Source organism: Chiloscyllium plagiosum, chromosome 6 (assembly GCF_004010195.1).
Source record: "Chiloscyllium plagiosum isolate BGI_BamShark_2017 chromosome 6, ASM401019v2, whole genome shotgun sequence".
Taxonomy (NCBI): domain Eukaryota; kingdom Metazoa; phylum Chordata; class Chondrichthyes; order Orectolobiformes; family Hemiscylliidae; genus Chiloscyllium; species Chiloscyllium plagiosum.
In genome coordinates, this window is record NC_057715.1 from 74,720,886 (window position 1) to 74,742,187 (window position 21,302).

A 21,302-nucleotide genomic window follows, 5' to 3' on the forward strand; every position below is an offset into this window, starting at 1 on the left:
CATATCTTTGACAAAAGTATGCTTGAAGGGTGGGTTGATGGTTGTTGTGGGCCTTGTTGTAGTGTTGTCATGATGATGTTCTGAGCCCAGAACTTTCCATCCTTTTCACACCTGGTCTTTAATGTAGGAAGGAAGGAATGAGAAGCTTTGTATTAAGGGGTTTTCCCATAATTCTGTTTGTCAAAGGGACTTCGGTTTTTATTTTTAATTCCTAAATCATTCTTTTAAGTCTTTTGAAGTCTTAGTTCTAATTATGTTGTTATTTTGTAATTTGTTTATAATGTCTGAAATGTTTGCTTTATTGCAGTGCTATGTGTCCTATATCCGTTCAGTCTACCTTATGAAGAACAAAGATGTCTTTGATGTTTTCTCAATGCCACTGAAAGAATATGCATTGTAAGTGATATTTTGAGTTTGTGTTGTGTTGCAGATAGGCAAAAAGTGGCCTGTATCGTTATCTAGAACAAAATGCGACCAAATTCAGCTACAAAGGACAACACCACATATTGAATGTCACCTATAGGTGAACATTGTTAGGGTTAAGTGTTTCTTCTGCAGAAATTTAAATTTCACTTGCAGATTGATCTTGTACAGCTTAATGTTTTTTTTTGTACAAGATTGAGGTTGAATCTTTATTAGTTAGTATGATTTGTGCTTCCATTTTAGTGTAGCAGTATTTTGAGACTATTTTTACCTATTTTCCTCCTCCATCTTCCTCTATGGCTTGCTACTTTTGTAATAAATCTGAAGCTTTCTGTTGGTTAAAAATAGGTGTCTATTAAAAATATAACTTATCATTCCAGTGAATGAATTAGGTGTTCACTCTAGAGGAATGATTTATGTTGTGGGAACCAGTTGCCATTATTTTGGTGAATGGGTAGGATGAGAGCTAAGGCCTTGCAGTTTATAATTGTGCTTTTTGTGTCAGGAAGTTTAGAAAGAGGTTGTAGTAATAGGAATGATCATGGAAAAATATATTTTGATCCTAGCAATCACAATCTCCCAACCCTCCCTGTGATGTTAATCTTCGGTCTGTGTCCCCATTACCAATTTGCCAACCAACAGAAATAATATTTAAATTTACAAAATTTTTCACAATCTTGAAAACTTCTTACTTAACCCACTTTAATCATAAAGTGACTTTCTGTATAATTTCTTTTTCCTTTATAAATTGTAGTAAATCTTCATTATCTTTCCACAGCACGGACATCCTTCCCTATTTGAATGTCTAGGACATTTGTGGCTGAATTGATGTCTTGTAGAAATTTAACAAGGCAGCTTTTGCTTATATGCTAAATACACTGATGCATGAAATTCCAGAATTAAATTTTCTTTTTGTGTCCTTTTTCACCTAGGTCTTTCTGTTCCATTACTGCAATTGTAATATTATGTTGGGTATATTTTCTTTTGTTGTCTCCTGTTTCACTCCACTTACACATTCATGCATCTGTGTATTTTATACATTCTTAGAACATAAAACATTACAGTGCAGGACAGGCCCTTCGGCCCTCTATGTTGCACTGACCAGTGAAACCAATCTGAAGCCCATCTAACCTACACTATTCCATTATTGTCCGTATTGTTTGTAAATGCCCATAAAGTTGGCGAGTCTACTTCTGTTGCAGGCTGAGTGTTCCACATCCTTATTACTCTCTGAGCAAAGAACCTACATCTGATATCTATCCTGTATCTATCACCCCTCAATTTAAAGCTATGACCCCTCGTGCTATCCATCCCCTTCTAAGGAAAAAGGCTCTCACTGTCCACACTATGTAATCCTCTGATCATCTTGTATGCTTTTATTAAGTCACTCCTCAACCTTTCCCCTCTCTCTAATGAAAACAGCCTCAAGTCTCTCAGCCTTCTCACATAAGACCTTCCCTCCATACCAGGCAACATCCTGGTAAATCTCCTCTGCACCCTTTACAATGCTTCCACATCCTATAATGCGCCGACCCGAACTGTACGGAACACTCCAAGTGCGGCTGCACTATAGTTTTGTGCAGCTGCAACATGACCTCCATGGCCCTGAAACTCAATGCCTCTATCAATAAAAGCTGACACACCATGCACCTTAAAAACCCTATCAACCTGGGTGGCAACTTGCAATGATCTACACACATGGACACTGAGATCTGTCTGCTCATCCACACTACCAAGAATCTTACCCATTGCCCAATTCTTTGTTGCTTGCTAGGATTCCATATTTGGTATCATCAGAAAGCTATTATTCTTTTGTTTGATCCGTAACTCATATAACTGATTGTTACACCTGCACTTGTTACACCAGTGTGTGACTTAGGCCATTTTGAAAAATAGAAATTAGTTATTCCTCTTTCCCGTTTTACCAGCAGAAAAAATTGAAGTAGCAGAATGCTGCCCTTTGTCAGTATGCTTACATGACACTATCAATGTAGAATGCATGAATAGTATTTACAACATTTTCCTTCGGTTTACTTTGCTGAGAGAATGTATTTATTTATCCATGTAGTTATTTATTGTTGAATTTGCTTCCCTGCGGTTTTAGGTTCTGATGTTTGTGAGGAGAATTGAATGGTAGAAGATTGGTAAATTGATAGCATTCATTTTTGCTGGCATAGCCATAATTATCTTATGTATCTCTCAATAGCGAGACTTTAGCTGCAAGTTCAAACCTAAGTAAATTGGGCACCAGGCAATGTAAATGATTTGAGGTTATGAAGACATCAGCTAGACGATAGTTTGTGTAGTAAAGCAAATTGGTAGTGGAAAGTTAAAGAATTGATGTTGATATAAAACATTTTGTGTATTTAAAATTCAGTACTTTTGATAAAATGTGTAACATTTACAAATCCTGTGAGAATATGCGACAGGGAATAAGTAAATCCATTTGTTCAAATTGATACATTGATTATAGTGTATTAAGCCGACTGTAAATTCTACTGTTCTTCCTTGTTTATGATATCCTCGGAAATGTTATAGTTATTGTTCAGTTCTGAGTGGATAAATGTTCGCTAAACATTTACCTGACCTACATTTGGGAAAAACGGAAAGAAGTTGCAACCTCAACATTCTGAACAGCGGAGTATTTGAAGTCTAATTTAAAATTAAATTTAAGGAACAAAGATTGTGAATATATTTGACAAGTCAGGCAGCATTTCTAGGTCTTTTACAAGTAAATGAGACAGGTCTTGGTTTAATGTCTCATCTGAAAACAGCTCCCACGTGTGCCTTCAATACTGTACTGGAGCGTTGGACGAGAATTTTATGCTGAGGAACTGAAAGGCTAGAAGTGGGTATTTGCAACAAAGATATAGAGTTGATGGATGTGATGGATATTTTATTTTATACAACTCTAAGTTTTGTTGAATTAATTATACATTTGATATTTTGTTCACATGCTTTAAGTACTGTGCAGTTCTGATCTCCATTGGGAAAAGGGATATAGAAATATAGAAGAAGTTGCAAAAAAGATTAGCTGGAATGCTACTACATAATAAGTTTAAGTTTATACCGATCCAGGAAAGGACAAATAGTCAGGTGCACTGTTTGACAGAAACAAGAAGGCTGAGAGAAAACCTGATCAAGGTCTTCAAAATTGAGAAACAGACAAAAAAAAACAACAGACAGAAAGTGTATTTTGGTTTGTGAGGACAAACATCATAAAGGCTGTTGATGTAGAATAGCCTCCAAGAAACCAAATGGAAAGTTAGGATAAAATGTCTTTACCCAAAGAAAGTTGAGAATGTTGAAGTTGTCGCTGAAGAATGTGGCTGAGGTAAATAATATAAATTCATTTAAAGGGTGGCTGGATAAGTCCATGAGAAAGAAAGAATAGAGTGTTATCCTGATACATTTTAATGAAGAAAGAAGCTAGAGTGGAGTATAAATGCCGGTATGGATGGATTTGTCTGGGTGCCTTGTATTTAGGTTAGATTCCCTACAGTGTGGAAACAGGCCCTTTGGCCCAACAAGTCCACACCGATCCTCTGAAGAGTAACCCACCTAGACCTATTCCCCTACATTTACCCCTGACTAATGCACCTAACACTATGGTCAACTTAGCATGGCCAGTACACCTGACATGCACATCTTTGGATTCTGGGAGGAAACCCATGCAAACATGGGGAGAATGTGCAAACTCCACACAGACAGTCGCCCGAAGTTGGAATCGAACCCAGGTCCCTGGCGCCGTGAGGCAGTAATGCTAACCACTGAACCACCGTGCCACCCCTGTATGTGCTATTTATTTTATGTATTTCTATGTAAATTATTTAAAAACGTAAAATCTATTTTCATTGCAGCTCCCTAGGCCTTGCTGTAGCTCCTCGAATTAGATTTCTTCAAAAAGCACTAAAAGGGAACCAGGTATCTTGCGCAGGAGTTGTAGCACAAGGTACCGATAATGTGGCTGGAAGTTTGCTGGAAGATGCTTCAGATACTGATGAGGAATTGGAAGATTTTAAGACTCAGTTTAGGGAGCACAAACCCTCTTCCCAAATGGAGACCAGTGAGAAAACTGAAGATGAAAAAGCTGTTGAGGGAAGTGTGTATGATAAAAACCAAGAAGCTAGTGAAGATGGAGATCCAAGAGACCAAAATGCTGGAGTTGAGAAGGATGAAGGAACAGTCACGCTTCAGTTTTTTAATGATGATGATGATGACAATGATGAACATGACTTGCTTACAGTGAAACAGTGGAATGTTTTTGGCTTTGAAGCTAAAGAAATGACGGTAAGTACGATAAGGTTTTCCTTCATATTAAGGTAAAGGAATAAAATTAGATGTTTGTCTCACACATTTAGCATTTCCTGATTCCTGTTTTTTAACTGTACTTGAGTCATGTTTACGCTAGTATAACTTTTATGCAGATTTCTTGTAGTTGGTTAGCTGCTAGTTAATTTTACTAAGCACCACCATAAGTAAGTTAAGATTATAGCTACTATTCAAATAGCATTAAGAAGCATTGTGAGAAAAATGACAACTTACACATTTTTAAGCACTTGTGAAAACAGAAAGTTTAAAAAAAAAGGATTTACCAGAATATCCCAAAACATGCTCTCCAACTGTCTTTGTTTCCTTCCTGAATGTTTATATTTTTGAAGGCCTTAAAAATATCAATTTTTAAAGTAGTCACATTCCTCAACAACTTAGTTAAACTTGAATGTCTTTTTTCTGTTTGAGGCATTCCCCTTTTAAGAAGGCTGTGAACTAGCATTTGAGGTCGCATGTTTGTAGTCTTTTTATCAAATCACTTGTGGACGTGAATGAATACAATGTCACACTTTTATTCTGGGGTCAGATTTTTGCTTTATTTTTAACAATTTCTGGGAGAGGTGTTGTTTCTTCTACATTATTATTTGTGTGAACTGATCTTCCAAGTAAGTCCATCTCTGTGACTTATTGCAATTTTTCTGTCTTAAATTAATTTGGTGTTGACTTCTTTACAAAAACTTTAAGCGGACTGGAAGTAATGTGTACGGTATTGGTCACTATTGGCAGAAGGATGTTGTTGAGTTGGAAGCAGTTCAGGCATTTGTTAGACTAATACTTGTACTGAGCAAGTTGCCTTAATAACAATTATTATAGTGAAGGGGCCACCATTTGGCACATTGTGCTGGCACTTTGTATATTACCTGCCTTTCTTCATACCCCTACTACTATCTAAAAGAAAATCCAATGCCTTCTTGAATACCTCCGTTGAACCTGCGTCCACCACATTTCCAGGAATTCCATACCCTAACAACTCACTGAGAGACTAAATTTTTCTCCTTGTGTTCTCCTTTTCTTTGTTTGCACACCACTTTAAATCTATGCTGGCTTATTCTTGTTTTTCTGTTTTTGTTTTAGATTTCTAGCATTAGCACTTCTTTGTTTCTTGCAGAGAATGTTTGAACATTTCTAAGACCGAGATGGATAGATACTTCAGTAAAACAAAAGAACTGCAGATGCCCAGAAATCTGAAACAAACAAAAACTGAAATTGCTAGGGAAACTTAGCAGGTTTGGCTGTATCTGTGGAGAAAAAGCAGAGTTTATGTTTTCGGTTAAGTGACCTTTCTTTAGAACTGAAAGCTCGCAAAAGGTGGTTATTATTCTGATGATAGGAAGTGGGAGCAGGGCAAAAGGATCAGTGGAGATGAAGCAAGTGAGAGCGGGAGGCAGACAAAGGGATTATTGATGGTAACCCAGGAAAGAAGGTAAGATAAGATAGGTGATAGTGGGGATCTTGAGTAGTTGAAAATAGCTTAGCTGTGCTGAGAGCAAACCATTTTATGACAGGACATCAGGTTGTGGGGTGTTGGTAATAGACGTGAGAAGGAGGTGTTCCTGCTCTGAAATGGTTAAATTTGATGTTGAGTGTGGAAGGCTGTGAGGTACATCATGCAAGCTGGAGGAGCAGCACCTTGTCCTCTGCTTAGGTACCTTAGCTTCAGGACTCAAGATCAAGCTTCTCCACAAATTTCTGGTTTGTTTGTTATGGATGGATACTTGTTAAGCAAGGGCGTGAAACATCATTGGGGTGGACAGGACTGAGGATTTGAGGTTACAGCCTGATCAGCTATGATTTTACGAATTGTGAAACCAGCATGAAAGGCTGAATGCCCTACTTCTGTGCCTTAATTGTATCTTTCTGTTTATTCTAAATTGAGGAGGCAGCCTTGTGTGATATGATTGAGTCATAAAGTTACACAGCACAGAAACGGACCCTTTCGTCCAAATTGTCCACACCAACTAGATATCCTAAACTGATCTAGTCCCATTTACCTGCATTTGGCCCACATCCATCCAAATCCTTCCTGTTCATGTATCCATCTGGATGTATTTTAAAACTTGTCATTGTACCAGCCTCCACTTCTTCTGCAGTTCATTGCATATATGCAGCACCTTCTGCATGAAAAAGTTACACCTCAAGATTCCTTTCAAATCTTTTGTCTGTCACCTTATCCCTCATGATTTTTTAAACTCCTATAAGGTCACCCCTCAGCCTCTGACCCTTCAGGGGAAAAATGTCCTAGCCTATTCAGCCTCTCTCTATAGCTCAAATCCTCTATCCCACAAGCATCCTTGTTTTGAACCCGTTCAAATTTAACAACATATTCCTATAGCACCGAATCAGAATTGAAAGTAGTATTCTAAAAGTGGCCTCACCAATGTCCTGTACAATTGCAACATGTCATCTCAACTCTTTTATACTCACTGCATGGACCACTGCATGCCGAAAGTCACCCTGTTGACCTGTGACTCTGTTTTTAAGGAACTGTGAGCCTGCACCCCTGAACTGTGAGCCTGCACCCCTGGTTCTCTTTGTTTGGCAAGATTTGAAAGGGATCTGAGGTGCAACTTTTTCATGCAGAAGGTGGTGCATGTATGGAATGAGCTACCAGATGAAATGGAAGCTGGTACAATTACAAGATTTAAAATGCATCTGGATGGATACATTAACAGGAAGGGTTTGGAGGGATATGGGCCAAATGCAGGCAAATGGGACTATCCCTGGAGCATTGGAGGCTGAGGGGTGACCTTCTAGAGGTTTACAAAATCATGAGGGGCATGGATAGACAAAGTCTTTTCCCTGGCGTGGGGGAGTCCAGAACTAGAGGGCATAGGTTTTAGGTGAGAAGGGAAAGATGTAAAAGAGATCTAAGGGACAACTTTTTCACACAGGGTGTATGGAATGAGCTACCAGAGGGAGTGGTGGGGGGAGGGGGTGATATAATTGCAACATTTAAAAGGCATCTAGATGGATCTATAGGGATGTGGGCCAGGTGCTGGCTGGTGGGACTGGATTAGGTTGAGATATCTGGTTGGCATGGACGGGTTGGACCGAAGGGTCTGTTTCTGTGTTGTATATCTCTATGACACTATAACTTTAGATCAGTTTAGGATATCTAGTTGGTGCGGACCATTTGGACCCTTTGAAACAGAAGACTCCCACCATTAAGTGTACGGGTCCTGTCCTGGCTTTCCTTACCAAGGTGCAACATCTCACATTTAAGCTGCTGAATTGGTAAGTGAAATCCAGTATTTCCACGGTGTTTGGCAAATACTGCACCATAACCACTAACATTACAAACTGTAAGCATCAAGATGGAATCTTTCGTGTCCTATTTCCATTCCAATAATTGGAAGAGGAGAGGAAGCACTCAAAACAATGCAGAGCTTGAAATCACAATTAATACAGCCAAACTAGAAGTCTTGAAATTAATTCTTGTAATTTACATAGTGAGAAGTAGTAGTTTAATAAGCGTGACCATATAATCTTCTCAGAGTTTCTTTCTCATTGTTGGGGGAAATTACTAGTCATAGTTCGGAGTCTTAATATTGAAAACTGGAAATCAAATTTAAAATGAATTTGCCACGCAACTTATTTTTATTCCTGTTTTTACCCATATAATGGTAGTCACTCCAAAGCAATTCAATTTTGGTGAAGTGTTTTGTCACAATTGAGAGATATTAGCAGGCAATATTTGAGAGGTGTGAGCAGGCACTACATAAATTTCTATTCAAATCTGTACTCTTATGGCTTGTATTTCAAAGCTGATCTACTACATTAAGCACAGGCATACTAGAAACATATATGGTGAAATGGTATTAATTGCTGTAAATGTAAACAGAATGCAACACTATTTTGATAAGGAAATCACTACCAATAAAGCAGTTTTTTATTAGAGGGAATTATGTCAAAATGACTGAAATCTAATCCTGTTTATATCAATCTGAAGCAAAAAAATTGTATATCATCCTGTTTCCAAACAAAACTTCTGCCAACTTGTTCATATTTTATCTTTTTTTTCCCCAAAGATTTAAATTTAAGGTTAGTTGGATATAAAACGTATTCCATTCTTAATTTGCAAAGCTTATGTCAACATCTGAAGGGTTCCAGTCCAATATTTCCAGTGATCGTTTGGTCAATACTGTATTGTAACCAATAGCATTGCAAACTTTAAGCAACAAGAATGAATCGGCCCGTGTTAGATTTTTTCATTACTGGCTACTATTCACTTTCTGATTTTAATGAAGAGACGTATAATGTAGCGCAGTTCTTTTCTTTATTCTTTTATGGGATGTGGACATTGCCAACATGGCCTGCATCTGTTCTCCATCTCCTGAATGAAATTACCCTTGAATTGATTGGCATGCTACGTATTCTTAGAGGGCAGTTAAATGTCAGTAATATCGCTGTGAAACTGGAATTACATGAAGGCCAGACCAGGTTAGAGTAGTGGCTTTCCTTCCCTAAAGGATGGCAGTGAACCAGGTGGACTTCTGTGCATGCATTCAAGACCACCCCCTTCTTGAAGGGAATTCTCCCTCATCCCCTGAATTTAAAAAAAAAACTACAAGAAAATTACCATCAATGATGGTTGACATCAACGCCATCACTGATTTTAGATTTATATTCCTGATTTATTAACTGAATTCGGATTTCATAGCTGCCATGATGGGAGAAGAACTGATGTCCCTAGAGCATTATCCTGGAATTCTGGATTACTCTACCATTATCACTAAGAACTGCAATAACATGTGATCAGCACCATGTGAGCGGCACGGTGGCACAGTGTTTAGCACTGCTGCCTCACAGCGCCAGAGACCCGGGTTCAATTCCTGCCTCTGGCGACTGACTGTGTGGAGTTTGCACATTCTCCCAGTGTCTGCGTGGGTTTCCTCCGGGTGCTCCGGTTTCCTCCCACAATCCAAAAATGTGCAGGTTAGGTGAATTGGCCATGCTAAATTGCCTGTAGTGTTTGGTGAAGAAGTAAATGTAGGGGAATGGGTCTGTGTGGGTTGCGCTTCGGCGGGTCGGTGTGGACTTGTTGGGCTGAAGGGCCTGTTTCCACACAGTAAGTAAGTAATCTAATATTGTCCTCCAAGTTGCATACCATTTTGAATTGAGAGTTACCTCCATTCCTTCATCACTGGATTAAATTGTGATATGATCCCAGCTGCTGGTAATACTGGCTAAGTCAGATCCTGGAATGAAACTTAGTTTGATAGATAGTTTAATTTTTTGCAGTTGGATAACATGGTGGTTCATCACTGAAGCACATTCACACACGAGGCTGCGGATGTTCTTTCACAACAGGCTGTAAGTTTTACAAAATAGGTGGGGAAAAAAAAAGCTATGTAGAAGACAGCTAAAAAGGTAAAAATATAATTTGAAACAAAAATAAAGTTTCTACCTGTTCCCCAATGCTACCCATTACAGAGGTTCAATTCCAGAGAAATATCACCTCGGTCTCAGCTTTTTAAATCTTTGCATAACTGACGTTTCCCAAATTCTTTTTCTTGGAGCATTGTCTTTTTTTTTTAAAAAAAAAGGTTCTTTTTAGAGTTTGCTGGCAGGAACATCTCTCAATTCTGATGGCATATAATTTTTGACAGTGTAAAGTTCTGAAAACTTAACCTATGTTTAACTAAATGCTCTGGCTTGGAAGTTCTGCAGGCTAGTAGCCATTTCTGATGAGGTGACCAGTTTTGCTGAACTGACTTGAGAAACTGTTCTACCTTCTGAACAGAACTTAGCATCTTCTAAACTAAAGTTTTGAGTCTTTGGTTCTCAACTCAAAATTACACTAATTACTTTTGAGCGTACTCTGTCATAAACCAAACAGTGCTGGTGTTTTATTTGCCTCAAGTTCTCCTGGACACTTCTTGCAGTCACGTGCTTTCTTTGGAATTAGTGTATTTAGGAAGTTGTTCTGAATTGACTTTCTGATATTTTAAAACTAAACCTTCACTAACTGACCCATAACCACCTGCCTCTACTTTTGAAATCCAATTCCAAAATATAGTGTGTACTATACACATTTTTTGCAATTGACATCAACAATGTAATCGAGAAACACTAAACAATGCAATAGAGTGATACTTAGGCAAGAAGGATTGCCTGCTGAAATTTTTCTTCTTTCCAGAAATGCACGGTACTAGAAGAATCTCCTCAGTCTAGGACGGTATATAAAAGGTTTCAGTCTGCTTTGGCTTCGTTGGAAATTGAGCTGTTGAGAGAAAATAATTGTTTAATGTAAAACAAGCATCCAGTTTCTTGGCAGCAATTCGAGGAGCACAATGATAAAGTCTTTCCATTCTGCGTATGCGCCTTTTTCGTTAGTGCTGCCCAAAACTGGTTCCACTCAATGTTTCTCGGCAAACTCTTGAGTACAGTTTTAAATTGGTCACCTCTTACCTGTAATTTGCCAACCACAGGAACTGTCTTTCCTTTTTCTCCTTTTCAAATTTTTTCATAACTTACGACTTTCTCAAAAAAAAATTCTTTTTAGTCTTGTTTCCTAAGTAAAAACAGTCAGTATTTCATGTTTCTCTTCATTAAATGTTCACCTTGGAACACCCTGATCAGTCTCCACAATGATCTCCATGCATTGTGATGTAAAATGAAAGGAATGAGCATCATCATATCACCTTTCGAAATGCCAGGACATCCAAAAGGCCTTCATAGTGATTGAAGTATCATTTGAGATATAGTTGATGAAATTCAGTGAAATACAGCAACTATTTGCATGCTGCAAGTTCTTACAAACAGCAGTAAGAGAAATAAGCAGTTGAAATGTTGGTTGAGTGATAATAAAACAATGGGAGAGTTTCTCCTGCTGTTCAGATAGTACGTCCATCCATGGACTTTGGTTAAATGTCTGCTTTGAAAGAATACACCTGAAACATTACAGAATTCCTCAGAACTGCAATGCAGTACCAACTCAAATAGCTGCTCAAGGCCTGGTTCCAAGTTGCAAATTTTTGTGATCTCAGAGATCAAGTACAGCAAGGCCATGAAAGAAACTTAGATGTGAAAAGGATTTGAAATTGATATCTTCCTGATTTTCTTGTGTCTCAGAGGCATCACACTCCTACCAAAGTCACTTTTGTCTGGGGAGCCCATATAATACTTGTTTGACTTTAGTTTACAGATAAGAATTTCAGGTGTAAATCCTGAGCAGACGGACTAAAATTAAGAATATGTATTTATGAATCGATCCAAAGAAAGTCGCCTATAGCTGTATAAGGTCTGTATTTTGTAATCTTGCCTGTTTTAAATGGCCAGTCTAAGTTATGTATCTTGCTTTAATGTAGTAGTACCTATTGGATGGGACATTTGTGTGTCGCTTGAAATGAAAGCTTACAAATGGGGATATTGTTTGTAAAATGGATATCATTTGACACCATATCCGGGGAATTGCAGCATCTGTGACAATGAATTTGCTTTTGGCTTTGTAGTTTGACCATCTTAGAATATATTTAGTAACAGCCACTCAGCTGGCCTAACTTAATTACTCCCTGAATAGCAATTCATTATAGATCCATAGAATCCCTATAGTGTGGAAGCAGGCCAATGGCTCATCGAGTCCACACCGGCCCTCTGAAGAGCATCCCGTACAGACCCGACCCCTCTACTGTATCCCTGTAACCCTGTTTTTCCCACAGGCAATCCACCTAATCTGCACATTTTTGGACTATGGAAGGAAACTAAAACACCAGGAGGAAATGCAGACGTGGGCAGAATGTGCAAACTCCATGCAGTCGCTTGAGGCTAGAATCAAACCCAGATCCCTGATGCTGAGAGGTTGCAGTGCTAACCATTGAGCCACCATAGCAAAGTTGTAATTACTGTGCTGTTGCATTATACACGAAACCTTAACTTTGCCTAAAATAGAAAATAATATCTTTTAAAACACTGAAGAATGCTTGTCATGAGGCAAAACTGAAGGAACAATAAATTATTTGTGATCTCTGTTATAATAAGAGCACAACTGAATTTTGGCATCATACACTTTCCTGCCTGATCAATTAATTCCTTTCGTGCCTAACAATCTGTAGATCTGTCTTGAATATGTTCATCCCTTGAACTTCCACAGCCCCCTGTATAGAGAATTTCAAAACTTCACAATCCTCTAAGGGATGAACTTCTTCCCCCTCTCAGTCTTAAAAAAGCTAACCCCTTATCTTTAGACAATATTGCTTGTTCTGGACTCCAGAACCTCTGTTGTTCGTTCTACCCTTTGCAGTTTTGTTAGCTTCTGTAATTTTTGTGGTCATGAAGCAGCAAAGCACTATTCTACATATTGTCATGTTATGTTCCTAATTATGTGAGTACTTGATATATGTTCGCGTAATTTTGGCAGAAATAGTGCTAGCTTTGACTATTGATGAGATAGCAGTATTAGACTGAAATGTGAGGAGGATGTTAGGAGATTACAGGGTGACCTGGACAGGTTAGGTGAGTGGACAGATGCATGGCAGATGCAGTTTAATGTGGATAAATGTATGGTTATCCACTTTGGTGGCAAGAACAGGAAGGCAGATTACTACCTAAATGGAATCAATTTAGGTAAAGGGGCAGTACAAAGTGATTTAGGTGTTCTTGTACACCAGTCAGTGAAGGCAAGCATGCATGTACAGCAGGTAGTGAAGAAAGCTAATAGCATGCTGGCCTTCATTACAAGAGGGATTGAGGAGAGAAGCAAAGAGGTTCTTCTGCAGCTGTACAGGGCGCTGGTGAGACCGCACCTGGAATATTGTGTGCAGTTCTGGTCTCCAAATTTGAGGAAAGACATTCTGGCTATTGAGGGAGTGCAGCGTAGGTTCACGAGGTCAATTCCTGGAATGGCGGGACTATCTGATGTTGAAAGATTGAAGCGACTGGGCTTGTATACCCTTGAGTTTAGAAGACTGAGAGGGGATCTGATTGAGACGAATAAGATTATTAAAGGATTGGACACTCTGGAGGCAGGAAACATGTTTCCGCTGATGGGTGAGTCTTGAACCAGAGGACACAGCTTAAAAATAAGGGGTAGACCATTTAGGACAGAGATGAGGAGAAACTTCTTCACCCAGAGAGTGATGGGTGTGTGGAATGCTCTGCCCCAGAAGGCAGTGGAGGCCCAGTCTCTGGATTCATTTAAGAAAGAGTTGGATAGAGCTCTCTAGGGTAGTGGAATCAAGGGTTATGGAAATAAGGCAGGAACAGGATACTGATTGAGGATGATCAGCCATGATCATAATGAATGGTGGTGCAGGCTCAAAGGGCAGAATGGCCTACTCCTGCACCTATTGCCTATTGTCTAATAGGAGTAACTATATGACCTCTGAACCTGTCCATAAGATAATGTCTGATTTGCAAATTCCAAACTTCTACCTCCCTTGGCTTGTAGATGTTTTAGATTAGATTAGATTAGATTAGATTACTTACAGTGTGGAAACAGACCCTTCGGCCCAACAAGTCCACACCGACCTGCCGAAGCGCAACCCACCCATTCCCCTCTTTACCTAACACTACGGGCAATTTAGCATGGCCAATCCACCTGACCTGCACATCTTTGGACTGTGGGAGAAAACCGGAGCACCCGGAAGAAACCCACGCAGACGGGGAGAATGTGCAAACTCCACACAGTCAGTCGCCTGAGCTGGGAATTGAACCCGGGTCTCTGGCGCTGAGAGGCAGCAGTGCTAACCACTGTGCCACCGTGCCGCCCATAAGCATATACCTTTTATAAATAAAATTAGGACTGATTCTAATATTTAGACTATGCAATTTTAATATTTAAACTAATATTTAATATATGCATCCTTGTCCTTGACTTGCCACTCAGCAGAAAAGATTTCTTTTTCGATACTGTATATTGCTACACACCCTCCAACATCTCTTTATACTTAAGGATGTTGTCCAAAGGTGCTCTCAGTACTCTCATTGTGGCTTAGCTAGGATTTCGTATAGCTGAAGTAGAACTTGTATTTCCTTGTTCTTTAACCCTTTAGATATAAAGGCCAGAACTCCCATTATTCTTATTAATAATTTCTGCAATTGTTTATGACAATTTGAATACGTGAACTTCTGTCCCGTTATTTAAGAGTTATGGTGAATAGTTGGCCCTACACATACCCTTGCACTTATCTCTATTTCTGTCTTCTACTCAGCCAGTTTCCCAATTGGGGTCATTACTTTGCTTTCAGTTTTAACTAACTGTCTTTTATGGCAACGTGAAGAGATCAGCATTCTCCTATCTGCTGCTTTAATCGCCACTTCAATAAATGCAATCAGATTTGTTATGTCTGACCTGCCTTTCTCAAATCCATGTTAGCAGACTCTAATCAACTGAGAGTTCTCGTGGAGTTCACTTGTCCAATTTTTAATTATAAACTAGAGCAAATTGACAACCAGAAATGTGAAATTAACTGCTCTGTAATTCCCTGGTTTCCATTTTTCATCTTTTAGTTGTTTTGGTAATACAGAACTTAATGGCTGAAAAAGACAAACATTGAAAAATTTATTGGCTTGCATTTGTAAGGATGGTACGCAAAAATCTGAATTTAAAGGGATAACTAACATTTGTATAGTACAAGAGGAGAGTTATGATTGGTTGGCAAGTAGATTCTGGTAGTGACCATTACCATGAAAGTTGCACCAGTTATTGATTGACAGTTTACTACCAAGCTTTGTTTCAGTTTTAATCTGGCATTACCCTGAGAAGACTGGAGGTTGGCTAATGTGGTGCCACTATTTAAGAAAGGTGGTAAGGACAAGCCTGACAACTATAGACCAGTGAGACTGACACCGGTGGTGGGCAAGTTGTTGGAGGGAATCCTGAGGGACAGGATGTACATGTATTTGGAAAGGCAAGGACTGATTAGGGATAGCCAGCATGGCTTTGTGCGTGGGAAATCATGTCTTACAAACTTGATTGAGTTTTTTGATGAAGTAACAAAGTGGATTGATGAGGGCAGAGCGGTAGATGTGACCTATATGGACTTCAGTAAGGCGTTCGACAAGGTTCCCCATGGGAGATTGATTAGCAAGGTTAGATCTAATTGAATACAGGGAGAACTAGCCATTTGGATACAGAACTGGCTCAAAGGTAGAAGACAGAGGGTGGTGGTGGAGGGTTGTTTTTCAGACTGGAGGCCTGTGACCAGTGGAGTGCCTCAAGGATCGGTGCTGGGTCCTATACTTTTTGTCATTTACATAAATGATTTGGATGTGAGCATAAGAGGTACAGTTAGTAAGTTTGCAGATGACACCAAAATTGGAGGTGTAGTGGACAGCGAAGAGGGTTACCTCAGATTACAACAGGATCTTGACCAGATGGGTCACTGGGCTGAGAAGTGACAGATGGAGTTTAGTTCAGATAAATGTGAGGTAGTGCATTTTGGGAAAGCAAATCTTAGCAGGACTTATACACTTAATGGAAAGGTCCTAGGGAGTGTTGCTGAACAAAGAGACCTTGGAGTGCAGGTTCATAGCTCCTTGAAAGTGGAGTCGCAGGTAGATAGGATAGTGAAGAAGGCATTTGGTATGCTTTTGTTTATTGGTCAGAGTATTAAGTACAAGAGTTGGGAGGTCATGTTGCGGCTGTACAGGGCATTGGTTAAGCCACTGTTAGAATATTGCGTGCAATTCTGGTCTCCTTCCTATCGGAAAGATGTTGTGAAACTTGAAAGGGTTCAGAAAAGATTTACAAGGATGTTGCCAGGGTTGGAGGATTTGAGCTACAGGGAGAGGCTGAACAGGCTGGGGCTGTTTTCCCTGGAGCGTTGAGGGCGGAGGGGTGACCTTATAGAGGTTTACAAAATTGAGGGGCATGATAGGATAAATAGACAAAGTCTTTTCCCTGGGGTGGGGGAGTCCAGAACTAGAGGGCATAAGTTTAGGGTGGGACGGAAAAGATGTAAAAGAAACCTAAGAGGCAACTTTTTCACGCAGAGGGTGAATGTGTATGGAATGAGCTGCCAGAGGATACAGTGGAGGCTGGTACAATTGCAACATTTAAGAGGCATTTGAATGGGTATATGAATAGGAAGAGTTTGGAGGGATATGGGCCAGGTGCTGGCAGGTGGGAATAGATTGTTTTGGGATATCTGGTCGGCATGGACAGGTTGGACCGAAGGGTCTGTTTCCATGCTGTGCATCTCTATGACTCTGTGAAGTGCATAAAAAGCAACTTCTGATTTGTTATTCTTGTAAGATTTTGGAGTGCCCTTTACCTTAATTGTAGAGCCCAAATCAATTACAATTAGAGATTGGCTCTTTCAAACGCAGTCTTAAATTCTACTAGTCTTATTTAGTTTTATGCTCATTCCAGGTACAAACACCTTTCCACAAGTTTTAGAAAAAATATTACATTTATCAGAACAAATACTAAAGAAAAAATTTATTGGAATCAATGGTTTTTAGTCTATCCATTTGAGAATGTCAGTTTGCGACGCTGATTGACTTGAACACAGATCTGCTCTTTCATTTTGCTGACTGAAGCTCACCTTATGTTCTTTGTCTTCCTTATCATGAATCAACTTATTAAAAACGAATCCTTATTATGCTCTACTTGTCGCTGCTGCATGCATAGTTAGAGACATTTTCTGCTCTATTTGGCTTATTAGAACATGTATAGTGCATGCTAAATCTTGGATTGTCTAAGCAAAAGGCACCATTTCTGCTTACTGTTTTTAAAAGTAATGTTCATATTAGTAAACCACTTTTTTTGATTCATTCTTTAAAATGACACTTTGTAAAGTCAGCTCTTTTATGACAACTTAGCTTGTCAATTTCATAAATCTTTACCAAGATACGTGGCCCCTTTGGTGTTGGGTTATTTGTCAGTTTAGAATATACAATGTAAACATTAACAGGCGATTAACAGTCATATCTAATATCTCAGCTGATACATCCTAAGAAGGCCAAAGCAAGTATAACTGAAACTCACGACAGAACTTCGTTTCAAAGTAATTGATATATTCGTATACACATATATCCATCGGTCTGTTTAGATATTTGTTACAAATACCCATTTTAAAACAAAGCCATACCTTTTAAAAAAAAATCAGTGTTTTACCCTGAAACAATTCTCACATGTAGCTAAAATTTACATTAGCTTGAGCCATGAAACAGTGATAAAGCCATAAACCTTACTTGAGACCTGAGCTATGTGGTTTTCTTCCGTTCTGAAACTAACCACAATGGAAAATAATTGGATTCCTCACTTGCTTAATCAACTTAAACTTATTAATTATTTTAAAATATCTCAATACTGCATGCTACATTGTTTCCTTTCATTTTCTGGCTATTTATACTAAGTTTTCCAACTGAGTCCTTCTCTTCATCCCTGCACTTATCAGTTGAAAGTTTGTGATTGCGTGTTTATCCTTTCCAGGCTGATCTTATTGAATGCAGCGCAGGCTTATGGGTTCAGTGACCAACGCCACCTAATTTGTGTGTTTGTATTTGAGAACCTCGATCCCATACTGGTTAAAGTAGAGCCTGTTCCAATGGTCTTAGTATTAGTGCTGATGTCCCATGAAATGGAAGCTCTCTTTCCCCTACCAGTTATGTTTTCATCTTCCTGAAGAAGGGCTCATGCCCGAAACGTCGATTCTCCCTGCTGCCTGACCTGCTGCGCTTTTCCAGCAACACATTTTCAGCCATGTTTTCATCTTCCCAATTTTCTTATTCTATGCACACCTCTTTGAGCTGAAGATAATTTCCAGCAAGTATAACAAGATGATCAGAGCAGAAATTAGGCCATTCAGCCCATCAAGTCTGCTCTGCATTTGATCACGTCTGCTAGGTTTTTCAACCCCATTTTCTCCCTGTTACCTTTGATCCCCTTAAATATATTCAATGACTTGGCCTCCAGAGCCTGCTGTGGCAATGAATTCCACAGATTCACCACTCTCTGGGTAAAGAAGTTTCTCCTTATCTCCGTTCTAAAGGGCTGTATCTCCTCAACTCTTGGGCTGTGTTTCTTGAGGGCAGACATTTCTGAAAATATCTGCATATTTGCCTTAAATATTGCTGTGTATAGGATTTAGCTTAATGTAGAGCTACGCAACTGACTGGGAATCATTTTTAGGCAGTTGAGCCAGTTCATAAAATATCTATGCCGCAATTAAATGTAGATAGAGTCAGGACACGCATAGTTGCCAAATAATGTGGTTTTACTGACTGTTCATTCACTTGCTGCATTTGTTTGAAGGATGGAGAGATTGTTCAGTATCAAGTCAGTAGCACAGTTTTTCAGGTGGTGTTTTGGGTAGTCATTTGTAGTTTAAATTGAAAATTGATTGTAGAAGGAGCCCCTGAAGTTGTGCAGTTCCAACTGAAGCTCAGCTGCAATATTGGGAAGTGGGCTGCTCTAGACTTCATTGCTGCTGACAGAATCTCAGTTGTTCATTTGCAAAATTGTGTCCTTTATTGAAGTAGTTTTGTGTTTGTGCTCAGTGTAGATTAATGAAAAATCTAAAAGGTTGATTCTTATTTGCTTTCTTCCACTGAAGAAGGTCATGTAGAAAACTCATGATATTTTATTCAAAAGCACTTCAAAGCCAAATGCCAGGGTATAGCGTAATATACAGCAAAAAAGACTTAACAGTCCAGATGGAAACATGAAAATATGTTCACAACCAGTAAGTAATGAAAGTAGACAAGTAACCCAGCAGGTAACAAGGAAGTAGTGGATATGACTTTAAAAGGATAAAATGAAATTTAAAATATATTAAAATTACAATGTAATAAACCACACCTACTTAAAGTGCACTTTCACATTTAAGTACCTCATTGAAAACTGAAACCATATTAAAAAATGAGGCAAAATTGGCACCTTTATGCCCTATATCACGCAGGTGAATTTAGTCAAACTGTTAGCTATAACAGAGATCATAAGACACAAGAACAGAAATTAGACCATTTGACCCATTGAGTCTGCTCCGCCATTGGTTGACAGGTTTCTCAACCCCATTCTCTTGCCTACTCCCTGCACCTTTGATTGCCTTAACAATCAAGAACCTATCTATCTCAGTCGTAAGTATACTCAACAACCTGGTCTCTACAGCCTTCAGTGGCAATGAATTCCAAAGATTCACCAAAGTTTCAGTTAGATCCCCCCTCACCCTACTAAACTCCATTGAGTATAGATACATAGTCCTCATGCGTTCCTCATATGGTAATCCACGGATCATTCTCCTCTGAATACGCTCCAGGCCAATACATCCTTCCTGAGATATGGGGTCCAACATTACACACACTATTCTAAATATGGTCTAACCAGAGCCTTCTAAAGCCTCAGAAGTACACCCCTGCTTTTACATTCTAGCCTCCATGAAATAAATGCCAGTGTTGTATTTGCATTCCTAACTACCGACTCAACCTGCAAGTTCTGAATTTTCTCCCCTTTTAGAAAATAGGCTCTGCCTCTATTCTTTCTAACAAAGTACATGATCTCACACTTTCCTAGTTGTATTCCATCTGTCTCCTCTTTGTCCACTCTCTAAACCTGTTTAAATCCTCCTGCAGCTTTCCCACCTCCTCAGTACTACCTGTCCCACTGCCTATCTTTGTATCATCTGCAAACTTAGCTGGAATGCCCTCATTCCATCATCTAGATCATTAATGCATAAAGTGAAAAGTTGTGGTCCCAACACTGAGCCTTGTGGAACATCACTGGTCATCGGCTTCCCTCCTGAGAAGAACGCTTTTGTCCACACTGTCTGCTTTCTGCCAGTCAGCCAAGCTTCTGTCCATGTTAGCACCTTGCCCCTAACACCATGGGCTCTTATCTTACTCAGCAGGCCCCTGTGTGGCACCTTGTCAAAGGCCTTCTGGAAGTCCAAGTCGATAACATCCATTGCCTCTCCTTTGTCTAACCTGCTTCTTACCACCACCAAGAAGTCTGGGACATTTGTCAGGTATGACTCCCTCTTGATAAAACCATGTTGACTTTGCCCTAGTTTACTATGCAGTTAAAAGTATTCAGAAATCTCATCCTTCACAATGGACTCCAAAATCTTACCAACGACTGAGGTCAGGCTTATCAGCCTGTATGTCCAGTCTTTTGCCTTACTCCCTTCTTAAATGGGGGTTACATTAATGATTTTCCAGTCCTCTGGGACCCTCGCTGACTTCAGTGATACCTGAAAGATCATCACTAACACCTCCATTATCTCTTCAGTTATGTCCTTCAGAACTCCGAGGTGTAGTCAGTTTGGTTCAGGTGACTAATCCACCTTTTCATACCTTTCAGTTTTTCTAGCACCTTCTCCTTGATGATGGCCACCATACTCACCTCTGCAGAGAGAGCTGTGCATCCAGCTTCAGGACTCCAGCAACAGCAGAAAGCTCAAACTAAAAATCCTGGTTCTGTCAGAGCTTGACCCCTCCCATTCAGGCTGCTTTTATTGTTCCAACTTTTAAAAAATAACCCAGGGCCTCACAAGCTGTTAACTGTATTGGCTTTGAGCCTGCAATTTGGCACCTTTATATCAATCTTTCATCACTTTTTTTAAAAAAAAAGGACAAAGTACACCTCCTAAAGCCAAAGTGTTGTG

At 39.4% G+C, this 21,302-nt stretch overlaps 1 protein-coding gene across 2 annotated transcripts in view; it reads left to right on the plus strand.

Moving 5' to 3' along the window:
• Nucleotides 1–21,302, plus strand: part of ddx10 (DEAD (Asp-Glu-Ala-Asp) box polypeptide 10) — a 246,547-nt gene that overhangs the window by 84,226 nt on the left and 141,019 nt on the right. For both annotated transcript variants that reach the window (XM_043691861.1, XM_043691863.1), the window contains 2 exons: nt 308–396; nt 4,284–4,713. In XM_043691861.1, the coding sequence (XP_043547796.1) occupies nt 308–396; nt 4,284–4,713 (519 nt within the window). The remainder of the gene's footprint in view (nt 1–307; nt 397–4,283; nt 4,714–21,302) is intronic.